Below are 24,505 nucleotides of genomic sequence, written 5' to 3' on the forward strand. Positions count from 1 at the left end.
TAGCCAAAGCATTTTGTCAGCTGCTCTGTAAATTAGTGTTGCTCCTGCATTTCTTTGCCTTTAGAAGAGAGGGTGTCTACCTTGAAGTGAGTCTCGAGACAGGTTCACTGCTGCCTCACTTCTGATGGCCCAGTCTCAGTGTCTGTAGCCCAAGGGGAGTCTGGCTTGTCCCAGACATACACCTTTCCGCTGCCACATGAGCGTTCACTGTGGCACCGCTCCCTTTGCAAGGGCAGGGGCTGGTCCCAGTCCCTTGAGGAGATCACCAAGGTCAGTTGGGAGCTTCTGACACTGAGGGATATTTTTTCTTGCAATAAGAATTCCCTTGTAATATGGGAATTCTCTGGGGGGCTGCAGCAATGGGGCTGTTCTCCAGCTTTTATATTATCCTTCACACATAGACTTGAGACATGGAGAGGCTGAATGTCTGGAAGGGCCATGAAAACCTCCACTCTGCTGTTGTTTGCCCTATGTGAAAACAGCTGAGTAAACCACTGCCAAACCTTTGATTTCACTAAAGCTGAGGGAGCTGGCCATTAACTGATTCCTTGCTGTAGGGTCTGAAGGACTTGCCTAGAGTGGTCTGGAGGGGCTGAGAGCTGGTGTTGGGAGTCCTGGGTCTCAGTGGTGTGTAAACACCATCATGCTCATGTACAAATTCTTTTGGCTGTGTTCCTGGGTGTGTTCGCATGCATATGTGTGTGCTTGTGGTAATGCACATGCAAACATGGGTGTGCACAAATGTTGTCTGTGTGTGTGCGTAGGCAACTGTATCCACAGGCGTGTATGTGTTTTAGCATTTACACATGCCTTCACGCAAGAGAGCACGAATGTGTGTGACTGGTCTACATATATGTAGGAAAAGCATGCATCTAATTAGCCTCAAGGGGTACAATAAAAATTTGCCACCAGCACACATATTTGTGTGTGTGCCTGCCTTGGAATGTGAGTACCTCTGTGTGTACACGGTTCTTTGTGTGTGCACCTATGAGGGTATGCCAAAGGTCTTGCTAAAGTCAAGGTGGACCCCAGCCAGTGCCCCTCTCCTTCCCCACAGTGCCAGACACCTTCTCACAGAAAGCAATGAGGTTGGTGAGCATGCTTTGCCCTCAATAAACCCATGTGAGCTCTTCCCAGTCACATTCTTACCTTTTATCAGTTTAGGAATGGCTTCTGAGAGTATTTGCTCCATCGTCATTCCAGGAAATGAGCAGGGCCTGTCCAGTTGGTTCCTTGAACACCCTAGGATGCGTTCCAAGCTCTGTGCGTTGCCTAAGAGAGCTGTTTAGTCTTTCTTGGGTGTCCCTTACCAGACTCCTCCAGCACGTGAGATGAGTCCCCTGCCCACGCTGGCATGTTTTGCACGGGAAATGCTGGGGTCTCTCATCCTGTCACGCCAAAGATGCCTTGACTGGGGAATGTGCCCAGGAAATGGAAAGGCAGCAATTCCGGAAGCCAGGACACGGCCCCCAGCATTAGCTGGGATGCTTTGCATTCAAGATGAGCTTGTCAGAAAATAATCACCTCCACAAGGGATGCCTCTGGCAGCCTGGGGCACTGAAGGTCCATGATAAAAGCCAGCCCAGCTCCTCGCTCCCTCATCCACTTCTCTTGCCTCCACTTCTCCCTGGGAGTCAGGTGAGTCTCAAGCCCCTTCTCCTTCTCTGCTGTCTCTCAAAGCTCTCACCTCAGCGGACCTCTCAGCTGGTGCCGACTTTGTTCTGTGCCAGGTCTAGGGGCTGCTTGTCATGGGGAGGGAAGTGGGGAGAAGGTTAGGCATGGAGGGAGGCTAGGACTGTCCTGAAGTGGCTTCTGGTCACAGGGGTTAGGCAGTAGCCACATAGGTCCTGGTGGCTCTTTTTGGGCCCTGGCAGGATGAGGCCAAGGAACCCTCATACATCGCTGCACAGCCTCCTCCTCCGGCCCTGCATGTTCTTTGGCTCCCCCATGGTTTGGTGACAGGCTGCTCCTCATGCATCCCCATGTTTTGCTTCCTCCCTGCCCTCTCTCCCAGGTGCACCTCCAGCCCCAAGACATGTCCTGCTGTGACCAGTGCCAGCCCTGCCAGCCCTGCCAGCCCTGCCAGCCCTGCGGCCCGACCCCGCTGGCCAGCAGCTGCAATGAGCCCTGTTGCAGGCAGTGCCAGAGCTCCACCATCGTCATCCAGCCTTCTCCAGTGGTGGTGACCCTGCCCGGCCCCATCCTCAGCTCCTTCCCGCAGAACACCGCCGTGGGCTCCTCCACCTCCGCTGCCGTTGGCAGCATCCTCAGCTGTGAGGGAGTGCCCATCAACTCCGGGGGCTTTGACCTCTCCTGCATCACCAGCCGCTACTGCGGCAGCAGGTGTCGCCCCTGCTAAAGGTGCTGGCAACGGCCTTGGATAAGGACTCCCAGGAACCCAGAAACACGATGCTGGACAAAGGATCAAACTTTGTGCCATTGTTTTAAGAGCAGCTGATCATCTCAGGCTTGTCCTGCAAGGGCAGCCTGAAATGTGTCACCCTGGGCTCTCTGAAAACATGGCCAACGTCTACCTTTCCTCTCTTCCACTTGGACTTTTTCTCTCTCTTCTTTCTTGTCTTGTGCCCTGAGAAAGCAGCCTGGAATGACCTGCCAGCCTGTCTCCTCTTGTGGGGCTGGTTGATAGGAAAAGTGAAATTCTTGGCTGTTCCTGTTCCTCCTCAGACTGAGGGCCTCCACTTGGAGTGACCTCATTTCCTTCTTTAAACTCATTAAAAAATTCCTGCAACTGTGTCTGTGCCCTTTAGGTGGTCTTTCATCTGCATGTTGACTGGTGAAGAAAGCCATTGCATGTGAAGGGAATCAGGTAGGGGCACAGGGGGACCTTTCATCCTAGTTACTCTAGGATGTAACCCTAGTTACAAGCAAGAGTGGTCTGCTTCTTTGGGGGGAGCTGTGCTGGGCAAGGAGGCTCAGAAAAAGTTGTCAAAGAGTGGCAGAAACTGGGAATGGGTAAATAGCCTTGGGGATGTTTTTCCCAAGAAAAAATATGTTTGTGCTGCCCTAGTTTACCTCGGAACACTTCCATATTTCTCCAATACCATGGATGCACATTATCAGGCCCTTTCTGAACAACATGGCTGGAGTCCTCAAGAGTCTCCAGGGGCTTTTACACCTCTGTCTTGTTTTCTTCTGGGAAAGCAGGAGTTACTTTTCCACTTTTCTGGTTGCTCTGCTTCTGCTGTGCCAAGTACTTTTGAAGAGTGGCCATGTACCTCTTAGCTCTCTCATAGGCCACCAGACTGGGTTTCTAGAGAATGCCCCTCATTTCAGCATCCGAAGAGTAGACTGCACCAGGTAAGGGCAGCACCCATACTTGTCCGAGCTAAGTTACAGGCACCAGATAATTTTTTTTCATACAGTTCATCGCTGCTTTACCAAAAGCCCTGTAATGAGCAGAAGAGCAAAACTGAAGTTCTTCACAGATTTCATAAAAGGGTATTTCCTGATACAGCATTTGCCAGGAACTGTAACACCACAAAATACTCTCAGGCATAACAGACAGCAAGCAGTTGGCATTTGTCAGTTGGCGAGCAGTTGCAAGTGAGCCAGCTGTGCAGCGTAAAGCAGGTGAAAGGGAGATTTTGTCTGGGATTCAGCAGCTTGAAGAGCCCCAGACCCCAGGTGCCATGGGGAAGCAGGCAGTGTCTCCCCCTAGTACTAAGGTAAGGACAACCTCTGGGCTAGGTGAGGGATAGAATAGAATAGAATGCAGCAGAGTAGAACAGAACAGAACGTTACAGCTGGAAGGAAGGGACCTGCAGTGACCACCTAGTCCAACTGCCTGACCACTGCAGGGCTGAACAAAAATTGAAGCATGGTGCTAAAGGCATTGTCCAAAAGCCTCGTAACCACTGACAGGCACAGGGCATCGACTGCCTCTCCAGGAAGCCTGTTCCAGTGTTTGACCACTCTGCAAAGAAATGCTTCTGAATATCATCTGAACCTCCCCTGATGCAGCTCTGAACCATTGCCATGTGCCCTCTCCCTGGAACCCAGGAGAAGAGCTCAGCACCTCCCTCTCTACTCCCCCTCCTCAGGGAGCCGTAGAGAGCAATGAGGTTGCCCCTCAGCCTCCTTTTCTCCAAACCAGACAAACCCGGCGCTCACCCACTCCTCACAGGGCATACCTTACTGCCTTTTAACCAGCCTTGCTGCCTTCCTCTGGGGGCATTCAAATAATCAACATCCTTTCTGTGTGACTGCTCTCTAGACACTCCTCTCCCAATTTATACCTGTGTCTGGTGTTACTCCATCCCAGGTGCAGAGTGCAGCATTTGAACTTGTTAAATTTCTTACCATTACTAACTGTCCAGTGCTCCTATTTATCCAGAGACCCCTGCAAGGCCTCTTGTCTCTCGAGATGCTCAACAGCAGCTTCCAGTCCGGTATCATCAGCAAACTGGCTAACGGTGCATTCAAGTCCTCTATCCAGATCATCAATACAAATACTAAACAGGATTGGCCCTGGAATGTGAGCCCTGAGGAACACCGCTGGCAGCCGGTTGCCAGCCAGATGTAGCCCCATTCACTACAACCCGTCAAGCCCTGCCGTTCAGCCAGTTCTTCACCCGGTGCACCACATACCTGCTCATCTCCCTGTCGGTCAACTTGTCCACCAGGATGCTGTGAGAGCACTATTAAAAGCCTTACTAAAAGCCAGAAAAACTGCAGCCATCACCTTCCCTTCATCCACTAGGTAGGTGACCTTATCACAGAAGGGTATCAAATTAGTTAGGCAGGACTTTCCCTTTATGGAGCCATGTTGGCTGTGCCTGGTGATTGCGTTGGTCTCTAAATACCTTTCAGCAGCAGCCAGTATGATCTTCTCCATAACTTTCCCAGGCACTGAGATTAGACTAACAGGCCCTTACAGTGGCCTCTGATGAACTTGCTGAGGTGTGCAAGTCCCTGAAGATGCTGAAAGGCTCCTGTCCCCAGAGAAAGTGAGTCTTTTGGGTACGGGCTCTGGGGGCAAACCCCATGTTGAGCTCAGTGTGTGGAGTGTCTCCCTGCAACACCTGCAGCAGTGCTAAGCCATGACATTCATGTTCCAGGACACCCAAGATATTACAAACATGAAGGAAAAGGGAAAGATAGGCAAATGAGCGGTTTTGATGCAATGTGGTTGTAAAACCACACTCAGGACACGTGAAATGTAATTCTGGAAAGAGCCAGTTCATGTTTCCAATATTCCAAAATATTTATTCTTTGCTCTTCCAGATGTACTATATTTCCTACAAGACCTCTCTGATGTCTTTACGTACATGCAGTCCAGCACGAATTCCACCTCCAGGTGGGATCTGAGTGATACCTTTCTTACCCATCCAGGTGGGAATGGGCTTCTCATCCATCTTCCTTGTACCTCACAGAGACACTTTTCTCCAGATGCCTCACTCCCTTTGTCTCCTCTTTCCCTCTGGCCCATGTCACCTTTGGACATATTCCCCACTCCCTCTCTTCCAAAAGACCTGAAAATGTCTTTGTCACCTCAGAAGGCCTTGCTGCCAACAGCCTCTGTGTCATGGCCTACTGAGGTGACATCACTCCAGTAGTTAGACCACATTGGCCTGTCACCACGGCTGCTTTTGTCAGCTTCCCCCACAGCCTCCCCTCTCCAGGGCCAGCAATTTGCTTTTCAATCCCAGAACTGTAGCCACCAGCATCTTTCTATCAGGCAGAGAACTCACAGGGTCTCAGGGATGTGGGGACTCCTCTCAGCCAGGCACTGGTGAGTCCCCAGAGCTGGAGAAGGGATATGTGAAAAGCAGGGGGGATAGCTCAAGGGGTTCAACAGAGAATCTTGTCCAGTGTCTGGCTGATGGGTCTTGCTCACCTGTGGAGGCTTTTGCTAATCCCCAGATGCAGAGCTAGGAAGACATTTTTGCTCCTTTGGCTTCTTTGGCCAGGAGGGAAAGCCACAGAAGCAGTCACGTCTCCTACCAAGAGCCCCCTCCTCTAACACTGGTCATTGGTGGACGCTGAAGAAAGAGTAAGAGTTGGACAAGCGTCTGGGATACTTCTCCTGAACACTCACTGCCGTGTCGCCCTCTGCTTCAGCATCTCAGGGGTGTTCCTGAGTCTGATCTGGCAATGCACCCTTGTGTCAAGGAAGGCCAACAGCATCCTGGGCTGCAGTAGGACGTGAGTTGCCAGCAGGAAAAGGGACCTGATCCTTCCTTTTTAGTCAGTGCTGGTGAGGCCACCTCTGGAGTGCTGGGTCCAGTTCTGGGCTCCCCAGCACAATCTATTGGAGCAAGCCCAGGAAAATGGCGCATCTTTCCTATGGGGACTGGCTGAGGGGATGGCAGTGTTCATCCCGGGGAAGAGAAGGCTCGGGAGGACCTTGGCTATGAGTGCAGATACCTGATGGGAGGGGATGAAGAAGAGATTCTTCCGAGTCAGGTGTGCACACACTGCCAGAAGGAGAAGAAATTGTTAAAAGTGCTCAGAGCAAGGAAAGGCACCAAACTGTGACCCTTCCAGTGTGCAGGTTTGCAAGGGCCAAGGGGAAGGCTGTCAGCGTGGCAGCCAGGGCGCAGCTGGGCTTCTCACAGCCCTCCAAGGCAGGAGGCGCTTGGGCATCCTCTGAGGCTGCACGGCCGGCTGTGCACGCGGTGCCAAGGGGCCGGGGCCGGTGGCGGGCGGAGCGGCAGCGCCCCCTGGCGGGCCTGGCTGGACCTGCCCCCCGCCCCAGCCGCCCGGTCCGCCCCCCCGGCGGTTCGTGCCCGGCCGCAGCCCCGGCCCCGCTCCCCGTGTCTCTCCCACGGCGCAGTAGTACACCGCCGCGTCCCGGAGCTGGGGCCGGGTCAGCCACAGGGAGCTGGACCGCCGGTCTGCCGCCACCGAGAGCCGCCCCGGAGGGTCCTGCACCAGTGAGGTCCCTTCGCTACCGCTCGCGATGTACGTGGGGCTTTGGCCCGGGAGCTGGCGGTACCAGTAGATGAAGTCGTAAGATTTTATACTGGGGTGTGAGCAGCTGAGGCTGATGCTGGTCCCCTCGGTGGTCTCCGCCGACGGCTTCTGGTGCACCTGGGCTCTGGCCGCGGCCACTGCCGAGGAGAAAAAGAAGGGAGAATCCTCAAAACCGGCTTTGTGCCCAGCCCTGCCCGCTGTTTCCCCGAACAAAACCCAGTCAGGAGCATCCGGAGAGGAGAGGTTTCCAGAGGGTGTCGGCCTGTGCATTGGCAGAAGCGTCCGTTAACAGTCGGTGGAGAGAGGAGTGCGCGGACGGCGGGTGGAAGGTGGTCAGTGGGGAAACCAGCGGGACGAGGGGGAGGAAGGCAGAGGGGAAGCAGTGACTGCAGGCGCTGCACGGGGAGACACGGGGGGACGGAGGCAGCGGGGGCTGCGCAGCGGCCAGCGCCATGTTTCCTGAGGGAACGCGGGACGGTGGCAGAGGGAGGGACGGACGGGAGGGCGGCTCGGGGGGGCAGCGCTCCGGGAAGAAGCCAGAGCGCACAGCAGCCTCCAGGGACCTGCGGGGGCCACCCCCGCTCAGCCCCGACCCCCGCCAGACCCGCGCACCCAGGAGCACGGCGGCCAGCGCCGTCAGCCACCAGCCCCGGCCCCGCCGCATCCCGCCGCTCCGCCGCCGGCCCCGGCTCCCCGCTCCGGCCGCCCCGCCCCCCCCGCCTCCCCGCTCCGGCCGCCACGCCCCCCCCCGCCCCCCCCGGCTCCCCGCTCCGGCTCCCCGCTCCGGCCGCCCCGCCCCCCCCGCCCCCCCCGGCTCCCCGCTCCGGCCGCCCCGCCCCCCCCGGCTCCCCGCTCCGGCCGCCCCGCCCCCCCCCCCCGCCGGCCCCGGCTCCCCGCTCCGGCCGCCCCGCTCTCCCCGCCCCCCCCCCCCGCCGGCCCCGGCTCCCCGCTCCGGCCGCCCCGCCCCCCCCGCCTCCCCGCTCCGGCCGCCACGCCCCCCCCCCCCCCCGCCGGCCCCGGCTCCCCGCTCCGGCCGCCCCGCGCCCCCCGACCCCCCCCCCCGCCGGCCCCGGCTCCCCGCTCCGGCCGCCCCGCTCCCCCCAACCCCCCCCCCCCGCCGGCCCCGGCTCCCCGCTCCGGCCGCCCCGCTCCCCCCGACCCCCCCGCCAGCGCCGCCCAGGGCTGAGCCAGAAGCCGCCTGCGCAGCGCCAGCAGCAGCACCTTGATCCAGGGGATGGAGCAGCTTCCCAGCGCTGTCTCCCAGCTCAGGGGCTGGAACCGGCGGCCTCGGATCCCTGCGGGCGGCAGCGAGGAGCCCCGCAGCCTCCCTGCACCCCAGCCCCAAGAGCTGTGCAGAGGCAAAGGCGGTGTGGGGACAAAGCGCCCGTGCAGGGGTCGGGGTGAGCAGCAGTGTTGGGGGATCACGGTGCTGGGCAGAATGGGCTCCCAAGGTCATCGAGATCAGCCCCTGCTTGGAACAGTTCCCCTTAGATCAGGCTGCTCTGATGGAGATTGCAGAAGCTGCCAGGGACAGCCATGCCAGTTCTCAGATTTTCTTTTAGCCTGTGGCTGAAGGAGAACTCCCCATGTTCCAGCAGCTGTTCATTGCCACTCCGCCTGTTGCAGAGCACTTCCACGGCTAGTCAGTCTTCTCTTTCCTTTGAACAGGTAGTTCCTGCTGCTGCTGGGAACAATCTGGCTCTACAGATGTACCATCTGTTCCCTGTGATTGAACATCATCCTCAAACTTGTGGAAAGTATCCTTCCTACTTCTGGCATTCATGGAAATTCATTCATCCTACTGCTGATCCCTGAGAGACCCCACTATTGTCTGCCTACTGGGCTTTGCACCACTACTCACAACTCTTTGAGCCTGGTAGTCCAGCCAATGTTCCACTCACCCTACCATCCTCTTACTGAAACCTTTTGTCACCACTTTGGTCGTAAAGTAGATATGGGAGAGGATGCCAACTCCAGCTGTGGCCCATCAGTGCTGAATCCAGGGGAGCAATCACCTCTCTTGACCTCTTGGCAATACTTTGTCTAAGGCAGCCGAGGATACCATTGGACTTCCTTGACACAGTGGCACATTGCTGGCTCATGGCCAACATGGTGTCTACCAGACCATTAGTTTTTTTTTTTTCTGCAAAGCTGCTTTCTAGCTGGGTGACCCCAGGCTGCCCTGGTACATGGAGTTATTATTCCCCAGGGGCAGGAATTTTTTACTTTTCCTTCTTGAACTCCATGAGGTTCCAATCAGCCTATTTCTCCAACCTGGTGAGGTCCCCCTGGATGGTGGCCAGACCCTCTGGTATGTTGCAATTTGAGTCCAAATCAGTTTTCCTCACATGGGACACCAATTGTCACAGCACGAGCAAAACTAGCAAGCTGCAACAAGGCTTTACCATGGGTCACATCCTACTGTCCATGCTGTGTCTCCATCCTCCAGAGGCCAGGCCACACTGCTGCTTCTCTCGGCTACATCCAGCTCCTCCCTGCTCCTCCTCCAACCAGCCTCTCTCCCACACGCCTCAGGGCTATTTAACCACTTAGCAGGATGAGCTGCAGCTGCACATCGTCCATGACAATAACCCACTGCCTTTGCGGCAAGGCCACAGCTGCATGTTATCAATGTAATCAGCCCACTGCCTTCATTCCTCTATACTGGTATATCAGCCACTCCTCCCAGTTTGGTGTTGTCTAGAAACCTGCTGAGGGTACAATCTGTTCCATCATTCAGATTATTAACAAAGAGGTTCAGCAGGACCCAGTACTGATCCGTGGAACACACCACTAGTCACTGGCCTCCAGCTTGGTTTTATGTTGCTGACCACCATCCCCTGGGCCCCTTGCACAAATCCAGCATGCAGACCAGTGCAGATAAGAGAACACATGCATAAACATGAGCAACTTTGCACTCAATTAGGGACACCCTGGGGACACCAGCGGGGATTTGGGGGGAGCATTGCAGGGAAGGACAAGGTCCTACATGTGATCATGGTATTGCACAGAGGGGAGTTGTATCAGAGGCTGTGAAGAAAGCATAGTATTCAAGGAGTCAGTGTTCTTAGGAAAGACCTATCTGCTCTATTGGACCTTGCACTAAAGGTTTGAGGAGCCTGTACACCAGCATGAGTAACTGCTGCAAGGGAATCTGCTGGAGTGCCCAGTGCCATCATGTGCTGCACCCTGGTGAGTGTCATGGCAGAAATAACCTTCCAGTGTGTAAGGAGAAGATACAGGATTTTTTTTTTTTTATTTGTTAAGTAAAATAAAAGACACCATGGCATGCGGGGGGGAGGAATCTGAAGATCTCCATGGGAGGGATCTGTGCAGTGTGCCTTGGCAAAGTCTACCTGGGTCCATGTGATGCTGCATGAACACAGGGTTCCCAGCATCTGAAGGGACGAAAGGTTTACTCGTTAGCTTTATTTGTCTTTTTATTCTATCTTACTAAAACAGCCATTTTATTATGTTATTTGCTATCTGGCCTTTTCTTCTGAAAAGCAGCCTGCACATCTTCCCCTGTCCCCCTCCCTGGTGTAAAACATGGGCAGGCAAAACAGGCAAGCAGAATTTTACTGGGAGCGGTGTTAGGTGGGGTATGGTCAAACACAGGAACTGAGACACTTCTTGCCAGCAGGGCCACAAAAAGCCCCAAAGCAGTGACGCAGGCTGACATCATTGACCTTTACCAGACTCCTCCAGCACGTGAGATGAGTCCCCTGCCCACGCTGGCATGTTTTGCACGAGAAATGCTGGGGTCTCTCATCCTGTCACGCCAAAGATGCCTTGAGCGGGGAATGTGCCCAGGAAATGGAAAGGCAGCAATTCCGGAAGCCAGGACACGGCCCCCAGCATTAGCTGGGATGCTTTGCATTCAAGATGAGCTTGTCAGAAAATAATCACCTCCACAAGGGATGCCTCTGGCAGCCTGGGGCACTGAAGGTCCATGATAAAAGCCAGCCCAGCTCCTCGCTCCCTCATCCACTTCTCTTGCCTCCTTCTCCCTGGGAGTCAGGTGAGTCTCAAGCCCCTTCTCCTTCTCTGCTGTCTCTCAAAGCTCTCACCTCAGCGGACCTCTCAGCTGGTGCCGACTTTGTTCTGTGCCAGGTCTAGGGGCTGCTTGTCATGGGGAGGGAAGTGGGGAGAAGGTTAGGCATGGAGGGAGGCTAGGACTGTCCTGAAGTGGCTTCTGGTCACAGGGGTTAGGCAGTAGCCACATAGGTCCTGGTGGCTCTTTTTGGGCCCTGGCAGGATGAGGCCAAGGAACCCTCATACATCGCTGCACAGCCTCCTCCTCCGGCCCTGCATGTTCTTTGGCTCCCCCATGGTTTGGTGACAGGCTGCTCCTCATGCATCCCCATGTTTTGCTTCCTCCCTGCCCTCTCTCCCAGGTGCACCTCCAGCCCCAAGCCATGTCCTGCTGTGACCAGTGCCAGCCCTGCCAGCCCTGCCAGCCCTGCCAGCCCTGCGGCCCGACCCCGCTGGCCAGCAGCTGCAATGAGCCCTGTTGCAGGCAGTGCCAGAGCTCCACCATCGTCATCCAGCCCTCCGCCGTGGTGGTGACCCTGCCCGGCCCCATCCTCAGCTCCTTCCCGCAGAACACCGCCGTGGGCTCCTCCACCTCCGCTGCCGTTGGCAGCATCCTCAGCTGTGAGGGAGTGCCCATCAACTCCGGGGGCTTTGACCTCTCCTGCATCACCAGCCGCTACTGCGGCAGCAGGTGTCGCCCCTGCTAAAGGTGCTGGCAACGGCCTTGGATAAGGACCCCCAGGAACCCAGAAACACGATGCTGGACAAAGGATCAAACTTTGTGCCATTGTTTTAAGAGCAGCTGATCAGCTCAGGCTTGTCCTGCAAGGGCAGCCTGAAATGTGTCACCCTGGGCTCTCTGAAAACATGGCCAATGTCTACCTTTCCTCTCTTCCACTTGGACTTTTTCTCTCTCTTCTTTCTTGTCTTGTGCTGCCCTCAAAGCCTGCTGTGAGGACCCCAGAAAGCAGCCTGGAGTGACCTGCCAGCTTGTCTCCCTTTGCCATGCTGGCCAACGGATACGCTGTGGGAACTCTGCTGCAGGAAAAGGCAAACAGATTCTTGGCTGCTTCTGCTCCTCCCTGCACTGGTGGTCTCCACTTGGACAGATCTCCTTTCCCTCTTTAGACTCATTAAAAGTTTTCTGCAACTGTGTCTGTGTCCTTTTGGTTGTCTTTCATCCGCACATTGACTGCCGAGGGAGGGACATTGCTTTGAAGGGGAAACAGGTGGGGGCACAGGGGGACCCTTCATCACTCCTAGAGGCATTGGATGGTGGAACAGAATGCAACGAGTCCTCTTTCAGGCACTGCCTCTTGAAGCAAAGGATTCATCAAGTCATGGAATCATAGAATAGTTTGCGTTGGAAAGGACCTTTAAACGTCATCTAGTCCAACCCCCCTGTAATGAGCAAGGGCATCTTCAATAGATGAGGTTGCTCAGTGCCCTGTCCAAGCAGACCTTGAATGTTTCCAGGGATGAAGCATCCGCCACCTTCCTGGGCAACCTGTGCCAGCGTTTCACTGGCCTTATTTAAAAAATCTCTTCCTGATAGCTAGTCTGAATCTATCCTCTTCTAGCTTAAAAATGTTACCCCTTGTCTTATTGCAACAGGTCCTGCTGAAAAGTTTGTCCCCATCTTTCTTGAAAGCCCCCTTTAAGTACTGAAAGGCTACAATAAGGTCTCCCCAGAGTCTTTTCTTCTCCAGGCTGAACAATGCCACCTCTCTCCGCCTTTCCTCATAGGAAAGGTTCCACCTTTCTGATCATTTTTGTGGCCTCCTCCGCACCTACTCCAACAGGACCATGTCTTTTGTGCATGGTGGACTCCAGAGCTGTATAGACCCTAGCTATCTCATAGGCCATCAAACCTGGTTTCTGGAGAATGTACCCTATTTCAGCATCCACAGAGTGGACCACATCAGCCCTCATGGTTTCTCTGGGTAATGGCAGGACCTGTAGCTGCTTGAGCTAATTTCCAGGCACCAGATAAATTTTTTTCACATAGTCTATCCCTGCTTTACAAAAAGCCCCATGCAGAGCAGAGGATCTTGCTGCCATTCAGAGGGACCTCAACAGGCTGGCAAAATGGGCTCAGAGGAGCCAAAGTCCTGCACCAGGGGAGGAGCAACCCCATGCACCAGTATGTACTGAGCACTGTCCAGCTGTAAAGCAGATTTGCAGAGAATGACCTGGGTTGTCCTGCTGGGCCCCAACTTGACAATGGGCCAGCAATGTCCCCTTGCCTCAAAGAAAGCCAGTGGTGTTCTGGGCTGCCCTGGGAGGAGTGTTGCCAGAAAGTTGAGGAACATGATGGTTCCTCTCTACTCAGCACTGATGAGGCCACTCCTGGAGTACTGGTTCCGGTTCTATCCTCCCCAGTACAAGGGAGCTATGGAACTACTGGAAAGAATCCGAAGAAGGGGCACAAGGATGATGAATGAACTAGAGCATCTCTCCTGTGAGGAAAGGCTGAGAGAGCTGGGACTGTTCAACACCAAAGAGAGGGCTCAGGGGGGATCTTACCAACTTATATAAATACCTGAAGGGAGGGTGTGGTGGGTTGACCCTGGCTGAACGCCAGGTGCCCACCAAGCCACTCTGTCACTACCCCTCTTCAGCTGGACGGAGGAGAGAAAATATAATGAAAGACTTGTGGATCAAGATGAGGACAGGGAGATCACTCAGCAATTACTGCCACAGTCAAAACAGACTCGACTTGGGGAAATTAATTTAATTTGTTGCCAATCCAGTCAGGGTAGGATAATGAGAAATAATACCAAATCTTAAAACACCTTCCCCCCACCCTTCCCTTCTTCCCAAGCTCAACTTCACTCCCGATGTTCTATACCTCCTCGCCTCCTTGAGCAGCACAGAGTGCTGGGCAGTGAGGATTGTGGTCAGCTCATCACACATTGCCTCTGCTGCTCCTTCCTCTCATGACCTTCCCTTGCTACAGCATGGAGTCCCTCCCATGGGAGACATTCCTCCATGAACTTCTCCAACATAAGTTCTTCACTAAATGTTCCAGCTTGAATCCCTTCCATGGGGTTCCATCCTCTGGGAACAGACTGCTTCAGTGTGGGTCCCTTGCCAGCAAACCCACTCCAGGGTGGGCTTCTCTTTGCGGGGTCACAGGTCCTACCAGGGGCTTGCTCCAGCATGGGCTTTCCATGGGGACACAGCATCCTTCGGGTATCCCCCTGTTCCAGCATGGGGTCCTCCACGGGCTGTGGGTGGGTATCTGCTCCACCATTAACCTACATGGGCTGAGGGGGACAGCCTGCCGCACCATGGTCTTCATCACAGGCTGCCAGGGAATCTCTGATCTGGCACCTGAAGCACCTCCTCCTTCCCTTTCTTCACTGACCTTGGTGTCTGCAGGGTTCTTTCTCTCACATGTTCTCACTCCTGTCCTCTGGTGGCTGTTCCACAGGAGTAGGTTTTTTTATCCCTTCTTAAATAAGCTATCGCAGAGGCACAACCACCATCGCTGATGGGCTCAGCGTGGTCAGTGGTGGATCCGTCTTGGAGCCGGCTGGCATTGGCTCTGTTGGACATGGGGGAAACTTCTAGCAGCTTCTCACAGAAGTCTCCCCTGTGGCTCCCCGTATTACCAAAACCTTGCCATGCAAAATCAATACATAGTGCAAAGAAAATAGCCAGTCCCGTCTTAGAAACTCCCAGCGACAGGACCACAGGCAATGGGCACAGGCTGAAACACAGAAAGCTCAGTCTTAAATATCAGCAAACTCTTTTTTAAACTGGTGAAGGGGACCAAGGACTGTCATTGCCCAGAGAGCTTCTGGGCTTTCCTCCTTTGAGATATTTAAAAGGCATATGGAAAGCTTGAGGAGGAAGAGAATGAAATCCACCACTGCAGCCCAGATGGCTGGGAAGATGACCACAAATGAGCACTGGGGCAAGTAGGGTGGGACAGAGGAAGAGAGGGAAAGAGAATGACATGGCACATCCTCAGGCAGGGAAGCCCTTGGGTCACCAGCCAAGGATTATAGGGCTGGGAGCAGCTGGGCCCCTTCCTGTCAACGCAGCCCGAGGCAACCCCACCAGCGTGCCCCAGGCCAGCAACACTCGGGTGCACTGCACCCTGATGCCAACACGTTCCTGCCCTGGACACCTGGGACCTCCCAGTCCCCGCACCCAGAGGAAGCCTCTGTGAGGGAATTAGCCAGGAAATGAGAAGGCAGCATCCAGGACAACAGCCACCCAGCCCATGTTGTTAGCTGGGATGTTTTCCGTTCACCTCATGAGCAGCTTTGAAAATTGCCACTTCCGCAGAAGCCACCTGTGGGCCTGGGGCAGGTCAGGGCCAGTATAAAAGCCAGCGCAGCTGCTCGCTCTCTCATCCACTGCTCTCTCCTCGTTCTCCTTGGGAACCAGGTGAGTCCGAAGCGCTTTCGCCATGTCCTTCTGTGGCCACGCAGATGCGTGATCCTCCACCTGATGCTGGGTTGTGATGCTGCTTGTCATGGGAGGGGGAGAAGGGCAAAGGCCTAGCGCTTGGCTGAGGGAGCTGTTACTTGAAGAGATAGGCAGCAGCTCGGCTGGGCATGGTGGTACTTTGCCGAACTGTGTCTGGATGAGGCCATGAAACTCCTCTGCTCAGTTTCTACCCCGCAGCTCAGCAGCTGTCTTTGAAGAGCTCACAGTGGGGTGATGGACTCGTGGCAGACTGCTCCTCACCTGTCCCTGTGCTCTGCTTCCTCCCTCCAGGTGCACCTCCAGCCCCAAGCCATGTCCTGCTGCAACCCGTGCATGCCCTGCCGGCCCTGCGGCCCGACCCCGCTGGCCAACAGCTGCAACGAGCCCTGTGTCAGGCAGTGCCAGAACTCCACCGTCGTCATCGAGCCCTCCCCCGTGGTGGTGACCCTGCCTGGCCCCATCCTCAGCTCCTTCCCGCAGAACACCGTTGTGGGCTCCTCCACCTCCGCTGCCGTTGGCAGCATCCTCAGCTCTGAGGGAGTGCCCATCAACTCCGGGGGCTTTGACCTCTCCTGCATCACCAGCCGCTACTGCGGCAGCAGATGTCGCCCCTGCTAAAGCCACTGGTGACAACCCGGACAAGGACCCCCAGGAATCCAGACCTAGACTGAGGACAGAGCTCCTGGCCCTTGACTTCAGAGATGCTGAGCATGAGCTGGGGTCTCTGAAACATGGCCAAAGTCTGCTTTCCCTGCTTGACTCTCTCCCATCTCCTGTCTTCTGTGTGTCTGGGCTGTAAGTCTCCCAGAGACAACTGGGGGGATCTGCTAAGCCCTCTCCATCTGTGGGGCAGGCAGATGGCTGCTCTGTGGGATCTCCACCATGGGTGACGGGCACAAACTTCTGGCAGCTGCCGGTGATCTCCCACCACCAGCAGCCTCCTCTACAAGGGAACTCATTTCCTGCTTCAGAGTCATTAAAGCTTTCTGCATCGCAGCCTCTGCCTCAGTGTAATCCTTTCTGGGTGTCATTGTCTCGAGCTGCTGAGGAAGAAAAGCATTTCCTTGGGTGGTGGAGGATAAGGTGGGGACACAAGCAGATCATTCACCATTCCCAGAGGAAGGGGAGGGTGGGACAGGACAACGAGTCCCTTGATGCTCAGTCACTGTTTCTTGGAGCTGAGGAAGACATAGTCAGCTTCTTGAAAGCCATTGGCAATCAGGGTCTGTGTTATGGCATCTCTGCTCAGACACAGCCCCTTGGCCTCAGAGCACGTCCTGCAGATGGGGAGCCCAGCCACTGCTGTCCCTCAGTGAGGATCCTGATGCTGCTGGAGCACATGAGCGGTCAGCAGCTCAGAAGTCTGTGAAGAATGGAGTTCCTCATAGTCTGAGTAGCTTTGTGTTGAGAGAAGAAACTCAGTGAGAAGATTACTGCAAAGGATGCAGGAGTGGGGATAGAGTAAGAAAAAGCATTTACTAGAGTCCAAGACCTTCTCCTCCTTATCCTCCCACCTGCCCCAATAATGATGGGGCATGGCCTGCATCCAAGGGCAAGGATAGCAAGGGCAGGTCACCTATATACCCTCTGTCCCACAAATAGTTCCCAGCACAGCACAGCAGATACACAGATGGGCAGGGCTATGGTGACTCACAGAGTCAGTGGTCTGTGCCCTGTGGCCCCTGGCCTTCCCCCAGGCATGAAGCAGCTTCCCGCAGGCCAGCTCTTCTCCTGGTGGGCATGCTGCCTGCTTCTGCATGGTGGACTGCTCCCCCATTGAGATCTTGGGGCCAGCTACTGCCTGACAGAACACATGCCGTGGGGCTTGGCCTTTCTTTTCCTGGTACTAGAACACGCCATAAAAGTTAGCAGTCTGGTAGGTGCAGGTGGCCTGGAAGGTGTCTTTCTCTTTGGTAGTGTCTTGTCATTTGTCCTAGTGTTGGCTGGGATAGGGGACCTCAGATCAGTGTGGATGCCACAGCAAAATAATGCCAATTACTTCCCACAACGTTAACACCAGAGGAGAGTTGTGCTTTCACCCAGGTCTCTGGTCTCCACTGCTGCATTGCCTGGGGTTTGTGGGGAACACCTGTGGTGCCTGGCCCTTCAGAGCTGGCTCCAGAACACTGCCAACAGTGTGAGGAACCTGGGAACTGCTGCAAAGGTGTTTCATCCTGCTCCTGATTCCCTGTCCTCTCAGAAGGCTCTGAGATCAAGAGAGGGAAAAGGAAGCTCTGGCAATGCAGAAATGCAGGAGGAATGCATAGCCAGGGCATGGTGTGAGCCAGGAGAGAGCCGAGTTTTGACAGTGCCTGTTTCTCTCCACTGATGATCAGTGGAGCTCACCCAGAGACACCTGCTTTGGAGGGAAGGGAGATCAATTCCCCCCTCCTCATCTCCGCTCTGACTTTGCGCTTAGATCTTTACTTAGATCAGTTCAATGAGGACTGAAGACTTAGGCTTTAACAGCAGTTAGAGGCTCTGCAACGAGGTAGGTGAATCCCTGGAACTTACTCTCTCAGTATTCATGTGTCCCATAGTCGCCTTTAGTTATCTCTCACCCTGGGGGTTTCAAGCCCCTGTTACTGTTCAGCACCAAATACTTGACATTTCCAGTCTTTCAGGACATGGCTGTTTCAGACATCTCCTGTGCATCAGCAAATGGGTACACAAGAGATCACCGAGTTACTGACAAGACTCACATACCACAGCTGCGGGCAGGAGGCAAACACCCTGCCCGAGAGCCACTCCAGAGAATTGCACTGCTGGCCTTTAATTGGCCTGTGTGAAGAGGGAGCATTATCCATCTCCACAAGCCCCTAAGATCCCCCAGAGGTCAAACTCCCTGTGGGCCACAGAAGGAAAACAGCAAACCGTCTCCCAGGTCTAGCCAGTTTGAGCTTCAGTGTGTTAATGAGGTGGGTGTGGGGATGTTCCTATGCTAATGATGCTGGTGACTCTCTGATGTATGCTCTCACTAGATGGAAACAAACTGCAGAGGCTTTCCACTGTGTGTGCACACAGAGCTCCTCGTGGAAGTGCAGTGATGGCTGTGAAGGGGAGAAGAAGATCAGCAGCACAAGCTGTCAGTACCTACAAGGTGGATGGAGAGGAAGCAACCCCAGGCAGTTGCATGCAGCTTGAAGTGAGTTGGCAAGGTGAGACCTGTCCATGCACAGGTGGACATTCCTTTGACATCACGGCATTCAGAGCTCCCCCAAATAAATCAACCTCTTCCCAATGCTCTCCCTCAGCCAAGGGGACCATGGCTTCATCTGAAGGATGGTCCATGAAGACATGTTGTTTGGATCATTTCCATGGCTGAGCTGGTGAGTGAAGCCTGCCTAAGTCATACAGCTTAGACTTCCAGTGCCTTGCACACTTAAGGAGAGCCAGATTAAGGGGGATTTCTCTGCTCTTTAGCCACATGAGATTTCTGGGATGTAAGTTCCTGAGGAGGAAGAAAGGAGAGAAAGGAATCCTTTGGGTGATGGTTCAACTCCATCTGTCTTAGATACCTACCTGAGGATGAGATCAGTTCTCCCCTAAATAACTGATCAAGAATCCTCCCTTGTTTGCAGGGAGGGCATAGATAAAACCCCTCAGTTCAGCTGCCTTCTCAGCAGAGCTACCATCCTAGAGGATGGGATTCAGCTCAGAGGACTTTGTCTTAAGCCACTGAGGCATGGATAAACAATTATCCAGGTTCATTTGGCGAACCCTGACCTTCAGGGTCAGACCCGTTGCCCAAAGGTGTTTCTGGGGGAAGGATTTCCCTGGCAGTTTTAACTTAGAGTAGATGCTGTTTTCCCGTGCTCTGCACTGACTGCTTTTTCAGGGATGATGGCTTTGTTTCGCTACCAGTAGCACCTGAAGGATAGCACAGGCATGCAAATGCTCACAGAAAATTTGTCTTTGCAGATGAACCTCAACACGTCAAGGCCCACTGCAAACGGAACAGGTGTGGAAGAATTCATCCTTCTTGGCTTCCCGGGCATGTGGCATTCCCGGATCTCCCTTGTGGTGGCATTTGCACTGATGTACTGCCTGACAGTAATAGGCAATGCATCCATCATAGCCCTCATCTGGATGAACAGTAACCTCCATACCCCAATGTACTTTTTCCTCTGTAATCTCTCCTTTCTGGAGATCTGGTACACTACGGGTGCTGTTCCCAAAGCCATAGGAGTCATGCTGGGGAGTAGCCAGACTATCTCCTTCAGTGCTTGCATCCTCCAGCTGTTGTTTCTTCTCTCTCTAGGCTCCACTGAGTGTTTTCTCCTGTCTGTGATGGCATATGATCGCTATTTAGCCATATGCTACCCCTTGAGATACAGCTCCCTCATGAACAGCGTCCTCTCTACTCGGCTGGCACTCAGCTCCTGGCTGGGAGGCTTTCTGGCCATCTCAGTGCTGGCCTTTCTGACATCCAGGCTGACATTCTGTGGGCCAAATGTCATCAATCATTTCCTCTGTGATATAGATTCCTGCCTTGCCCTCTCCTGCAGTGACACATGGCCCGTGGAGCTGGCAACCTTCCTTGTCTCCTTAATTGTTGTGGTGGCCTCCTGTGTGGTCACCCTGGTCTCCTACATATACATCATCTCCTCCATCCTGAGGATCCACTCAGCCCATGGCCGGAAAAAGGCCTTTTCCACTTGCTCTGCCCATCTCAGTGTCGTCATGATCTGGTATGGCTCCACCATGTTCCTGTACGTCAAGCCATCAGCCCAGAAATCCCTGGATCTGAACAAACTCGTGAATACTTTCAACACAGTTGTAACCCCTTTGTTGAACCCCTTCATTTACACACTCAGGAACAAAGAAGTGAAGCAAGCTCTGGGTCGGGCTTTCCAGAAGAAATGAAGTGGCTTTTCAACAGGCTTCAGTGGGAGCAAAGAGATTCACCCTCTCCCTCCCACGACTTCTGCCCTGCAGAAGTTCCTCACCAAAGTGTAAGTGCACCTGGGCAACTCAGGCAGTGAGAAGCCACCAGTTCCCCAGTAAGCTCATCTTAGGCTGGGCTGAGCCTCAAGGCTAATGCTTCCATCTCCCCCTGTTCATTCCTGGGTAAACCTTGAATGCCTCCCAGTGCTCTAAAGACCAGCGCTTGCAAAAGGTCACAAACCCCATCCAGAAACACTCCTCTGATAGAACACTGGAGGAGTGATCCTCCCACAGGTTTGTATTGCAGTTTGCTATGTGCTCCATTTTTTCAGGGATTCATCTGAATCCCCTAAAGAAGTCCCAGCAGCTGCCTCATTGCTTTAGGAAATAGGTTTGTATTTTTCTGTTTAGTTTGATATTTTCTGGGTGTATCTATGCCCCACTCTTGTGGCTGTTTCATTGAATCCTACTCTGGCTCATGATAAAATTTGACAATGTCTGATATCTCTGCCTATAGTCATTATTTCTAGCATAAGACCATCAATAAAATTTACATTCCCCTTCTTTCCTCTATCCAGTCTCTGAAAGAACTTTTTAATTTTTTATTAAAAATACGCAAATTGCTGTGCTTCATGCTAGATGTGTCAGGGTATTTCCACATCTAAAACCCCACATCAATTTTCAACAGTCCATAGTTCCACCCATTTCGGGCTTTGTTGTGGAAACACTCTAATGGGGCTGGCAAAGTCCCCAAACTGCAGAGCTGTGCAAGGCTGGCTGGGTCACAAGTCTCTCTGCACACACGCCGGGAGGACATTAGCACTTCCAAAGGGCACTTGCTTTCTGCCTTCATATGACTTTCATTTCAGAATAGCTGAATCATTCTCCAAACTCTTCTTGCTGTGCACTGACAGTGAAGGGAGTCCATGTGACCATTTCATAGGGAAGATGCATCCACATGGCAGACACACCTTTGTGAGCAGTGTGGGGTTGATTTCACCTGGGTGTAGAGCTCTCCAAATGGGATGACTGAGTCTGGACTGAACATCTACTCCTCCCTTCTGGAAGCAGTGGTGCTTCTGGAGGTGGCTCTCTTGTGTGCACCTGAATTTGGCCCAGGCACCAGTGCCCAAGGTCAGGCTGATGCCCACCCTTGTCAGCTGTGCTCTCTTTCTCGGTGGCATTTGGGAAAATGTCTGGGACAGCTCACTGAGGCTGGAGAAAGCATTTCAGTGCCTGTGCTGGGGACAATTCTCTGCCAGGTTTGTTCTGTTATGGTTCATGTGCAGTCAGCGTCCTCCTGACTCTGGCTACTCTGTGGAGCTCATTGACAGAGCAGTGGAGAATGCTGCTGCTGTGAGCAGAGCAATCCCTCCTGAGGAGGGAGACACACACACTCATGCACATCAACATGGAATCACGCAGACATTTCTGCACCCACGTGCATTCACACAGACCCAGCTGCACACGAGTGCACATAACAAAAGAACACGTACAGGAACACAACCAATCGTGGACTCTGCCATGGACATCTGGGGATGACCACAGCAAGACTAGAGCACTCAGGTGAAGGAAAACGCCCCAGACGTGCCCAAACCCTCTCCCTGGTGCAGAAAAGGAGGAAAAACAGGCAAGCAGAATTTTACTGGGAGCAGTGGTAGGCAGGATAGGGTCAAACACAGGAACTGAGACACTTCTTGCCAGCAGGGCCACAAAAAGCCCCAAAGCAGTGACGCAGGCTGACATCATTGACCTTTACCAGACTCCTCCAGCACGTGAGATGAGTCCCCTGCCCACGCTGGCATGTTTTGCACGGGAAATGCTGGGGTCTCTCATCCTGTCACGCCAAAGATGCCTTGACCGGGGAATGTGCCCAGGAAATGGAAAGGCAGCAATTCCGGAAGCCAGGACACGGCCCCCAGCATTAGCTGGGATGCTTTGCATTCAAGATGAGCTTGTCAGAAAATAATCACCTCCACAAGGGATGCCTCTGGCAGCCTGGGGCACTGAAGGTCCATGATAAAAGCCAGCCCAGCTCCTCGCTCCCTCATCCACTTCTCTTGCCTCCTTCTCCCTGGGAGTCAGGTGAGTCTCAAGCCCCTTCTCCTTCTCTGCTGTCTCTCAAAGCTCTCACCTCAGCGGACCTCTCAGCTGGTGCCGACTTTGTTCTGTGCCAGGTCTAGGGGCTGCTTGTCATGGGGAGGGAAGTGGGGAGAAGGTTAGGCATGGAGGGAGGCTAGGACTGTCCTGAAGTGGCTTCTGGTCACAGGGATTAGGCAGTAGCCACATAGGTCCTGGTGGCTCTTTTTGGGCCCTGGCAGGATGAGGCCAAGGAACCCTCATACATCGCTGCACAGCCTCCTCCTCCGGCCCTGCATGTTCTTTGGCTCCCCCATGGTTTGGTGACAGGCTGCTCCTCATGCATCCCCATGTTTTGCTTCCTCCCTGCCCTCTCTCCCAGGTGCACCTCCAGCCCCAAGCCATGTCCTGCTGCAACCCGTGCATGCCCTGCCAGCCCTGCGGCCCGACCCCGCTGGCCAACAGCTGCAACGAGCCCTGTTGCAGGCAGTGCCAGGACTCTGTCGTTGTCATCGAGCCTTCTCCAGTGGTGGTGACCCTGCCCGGCCCCATCCTCAGCTCCTTCCCGCAGAACACCGTTGTGGGCTCCTCCACCTCCGCTGCCGTTGGCAGCATCCTCAGCTGTGAGGGAGTGCCCATCAACTCCGGGGGCTTTGACCTCTCCTGCATCACCAGCCGCTACTGCGGCAGCAGATGTCGCCCCTGCTAAAGGTGCTGGCAACGGCCTTGGATAAGGACTCCCAGGAACCCAGAAACACGATGCTGGACAAAGGATCAAACTTTGTGCCATTGTTTTAAGAGCAGCTGATCATCTCAGGCTTGTCCTGCAAGGGCAGCCTGAAATGTGTCACCCTGGGCTCTCTGAAAACATGGCCAATGTCTACCTTTCCTCTCTTCCACTTGGACTTTTTCTCTCTCTTCTTTCTTGTCTTGTGCTGCCCTCAAAGCCTGCTGTGAGGACCCCAGAAAGCAGCCTGGAGTGACCTGCCAGCTTGTCTCCCTTTGCCATGCTGGCCAACGGATACGCTGTGGGAACTCTGCTGCAGGAAAAGGCAAACAGATTCTTGGCTGCTTCTGCTCCTCCCTGCACTGGTGGTCTCCACTTGGACAGATCTCCTTTCCCTCTTTAGACTCATTAAAAGTTTTCTGCAACTGTGTCTGTGTCCTTTTGGTTGTCTTTCATCCGCACATTGACTGCCGAGGGAGGGACATTGCTTTGAAGGGGAAACAGGTGGGGGCACAGGGGGACCCTTCATCACTCCTAGAGGCATTGGATGGTGGAACAGAATGCAACGAGTCCTCTTTCAGGCACTGCCTCTTGAAGCTGACAAAGAGGAGCCTAGTTAATCTTCAGCCAACAGCTATCACTCCTTCCTTGCTGTGGCTCTTCTCAGAAATATCTCCTTGGAACTGGTGAATAAGAGAACTCCTGACAACTGCTGTCCTCCAGAGAAGAACTGTGGGCACGTGGGAGGTCCTGGGGATGTCAGTAAAGCCTTGGGGAAGAGTGCTTCTCTTGTTTTGGAGGTAGCTCTGCTGGGCAAGGAGGCTCAGAAGAAGAAGTTGCCAAAGGGTGGCAGGAACTGGGAAAGGGTGAATAGCCTTGGGGATGGCCCACACTCCCTACTGCACCTGCTCCTTCCCTCCATCACCTGATCTAGGGGCCATGGTCAGCCTGCCTGCACTTGGGCAGCAGGGACAACTTCCCCATGCAGCCCTGTCACCCTTCAGCACAGTGTCTGCCACAGCCCTTCTGTAGCCCACGTGTGTAGGGCTGAGGAGCTCACAAGTTAGCGTAGCTACCAGCTGCAGCAGGCCTTGTGCTAGAGTCCCCTGTCCTGGTGAACCCAGCTCCCCCTTGGGTGAAAACAGCCTTATGACACTGACTGGTGACCAACCACACATGGGTGCTCTTTGGTGCCTTTTTTCCTCCTAGCAAGGAGCAGCTTTCTTCAGGCCCAGAAACTCTACAGTCCCACAAGTGGCCTCTGCTCTAGAAAGGTGCTGCGTGAGAGGAGATGCCCCCAGCTCTGCAGAGACATGGCAGTAGGATTTGACTCTGCACTCAGCAGGATCCCCGAGCTGTGCCCGAATGTCAGAGTGCTGGCACCAGCCCAACCATGGG

At 54.2% G+C, this 24,505-nt stretch overlaps 4 protein-coding genes and 1 long non-coding RNA gene across 10 annotated transcripts in view; 3 read left to right on the forward strand and 2 right to left on the reverse strand.

The window, feature by feature from the left end:
- LOC129734411 (uncharacterized) overlaps nucleotides 1–1,494 on the reverse strand; it is a 2,413-nt gene extending 919 nt beyond the window's left edge. The window contains exon 1 of the long non-coding RNA XR_008730028.1: nucleotides 1,150–1,494. This is a non-coding gene — a long non-coding RNA (uncharacterized LOC129734411). The remainder of the gene's footprint in view (nucleotides 1–1,149) is intronic.
- LOC106631241 (T cell receptor alpha chain MC.7.G5-like) overlaps nucleotides 1–7,649 on the reverse strand; it is a 27,884-nt gene extending 20,235 nt beyond the window's left edge. Inside the window, exons 1-3 of the mRNA XM_055697734.1 lie at nucleotides 7,549–7,649; nucleotides 6,772–7,073; nucleotides 3,790–3,805 (exon numbers count right to left, since the gene is read on the reverse strand). Coding sequence (XP_055553709.1) covers nucleotides 3,790–3,805; nucleotides 6,772–7,073; nucleotides 7,549–7,600 — 370 coding nt within the window. The 5' untranslated portion in view covers nucleotides 7,601–7,649. The remainder of the gene's footprint in view (nucleotides 1–3,789; nucleotides 3,806–6,771; nucleotides 7,074–7,548) is intronic.
- LOC102056321 (feather keratin Cos1-1/Cos1-3/Cos2-1) lies at nucleotides 6,996–23,535 on the forward strand. 6 transcript variants are annotated; one of them, XM_055697731.1, is made up of 4 exons: nucleotides 6,996–7,265; nucleotides 8,605–8,693; nucleotides 22,074–22,386; nucleotides 22,763–23,535. In XM_055697731.1, the coding sequence occupies exons 3-4, from the start codon at nucleotides 22,318–22,320 to the stop codon at nucleotides 23,087–23,089; spliced, it is 396 nt and encodes a 131-aa protein (XP_055553706.1). In that variant the 5' UTR covers nucleotides 6,996–7,265; nucleotides 8,605–8,693; nucleotides 22,074–22,317; the 3' UTR covers nucleotides 23,090–23,535. The 6 variants fall into 6 exon arrangements, 2 of the variants coding, with proteins under 2 accessions (XP_055553706.1, XP_027662342.2); XM_027806541.2 differs by lacking the exons at nucleotides 22,074–22,386; nucleotides 22,763–23,535 and adding exons at nucleotides 10,750–10,957; nucleotides 11,334–12,124; XR_008730025.1 differs by lacking the exons at nucleotides 22,074–22,386; nucleotides 22,763–23,535 and adding an exon at nucleotides 10,635–11,327 and having other exon boundaries at nucleotides 8,605–10,128.
- Nucleotides 13,282–16,316, forward strand: LOC129734360 (uncharacterized). Its single transcript, XM_055697484.1, has 3 exons — nucleotides 13,282–13,479; nucleotides 15,271–15,372; nucleotides 15,706–16,316. The coding sequence occupies exons 1-3, from the start codon at nucleotides 13,282–13,284 to the stop codon at nucleotides 16,030–16,032; spliced, it is 627 nt and encodes a 208-aa protein (XP_055553459.1). The 3' UTR covers nucleotides 16,033–16,316.
- LOC102058896 (olfactory receptor 6F1) lies at nucleotides 18,396–20,280 on the forward strand. The gene is given in 3 exon segments (XM_005440068.3): nucleotides 18,396–18,559; nucleotides 18,669–18,739; nucleotides 19,319–20,280. Coding segments are annotated over 3 exon segments (1,074 nt in total). The 5' UTR covers nucleotides 18,396–18,518.
- Nucleotides 23,536–24,505: the final 970 nt, after the last annotated feature.

This window comes from Falco cherrug, chromosome 20 (assembly GCF_023634085.1).
Source record: "Falco cherrug isolate bFalChe1 chromosome 20, bFalChe1.pri, whole genome shotgun sequence".
NCBI classification, from domain to species: Eukaryota; Metazoa; Chordata; class Aves; order Falconiformes; family Falconidae; genus Falco; species Falco cherrug.

Excerpts from the sequence above, each read along its gene's own strand:
- LOC129734360 (XM_055697484.1), top strand. The coding sequence starts at position 13,282 with ATGATGGTTCCTCTCTACTCAGCACTGATGAGGCCACTCCTGGAGTAC. Across the intron at positions 13,480-15,270 it reads TGTTCAACACCAAAGAGAGG|AAGCCACCTGTGGGCCTGGG; the intron begins GCTCAGGGGGGA and ends CCACTTCCGCAG. Across the intron at positions 15,373-15,705 it reads TCGTTCTCCTTGGGAACCAG|GTGCACCTCCAGCCCCAAGC; the intron begins GTGAGTCCGAAG and ends TCCTCCCTCCAG.
- LOC102056321 (XM_027806541.2), top strand. The coding sequence starts at position 10,889 with ATGATAAAAGCCAGCCCAGCTCCTCGCTCCCTCATCCACTTCTCTTGC. Across the intron at positions 10,958-11,333 it reads TCCTTCTCCCTGGGAGTCAG|GTGCACCTCCAGCCCCAAGC; the intron begins GTGAGTCTCAAG and ends CCTCTCTCCCAG.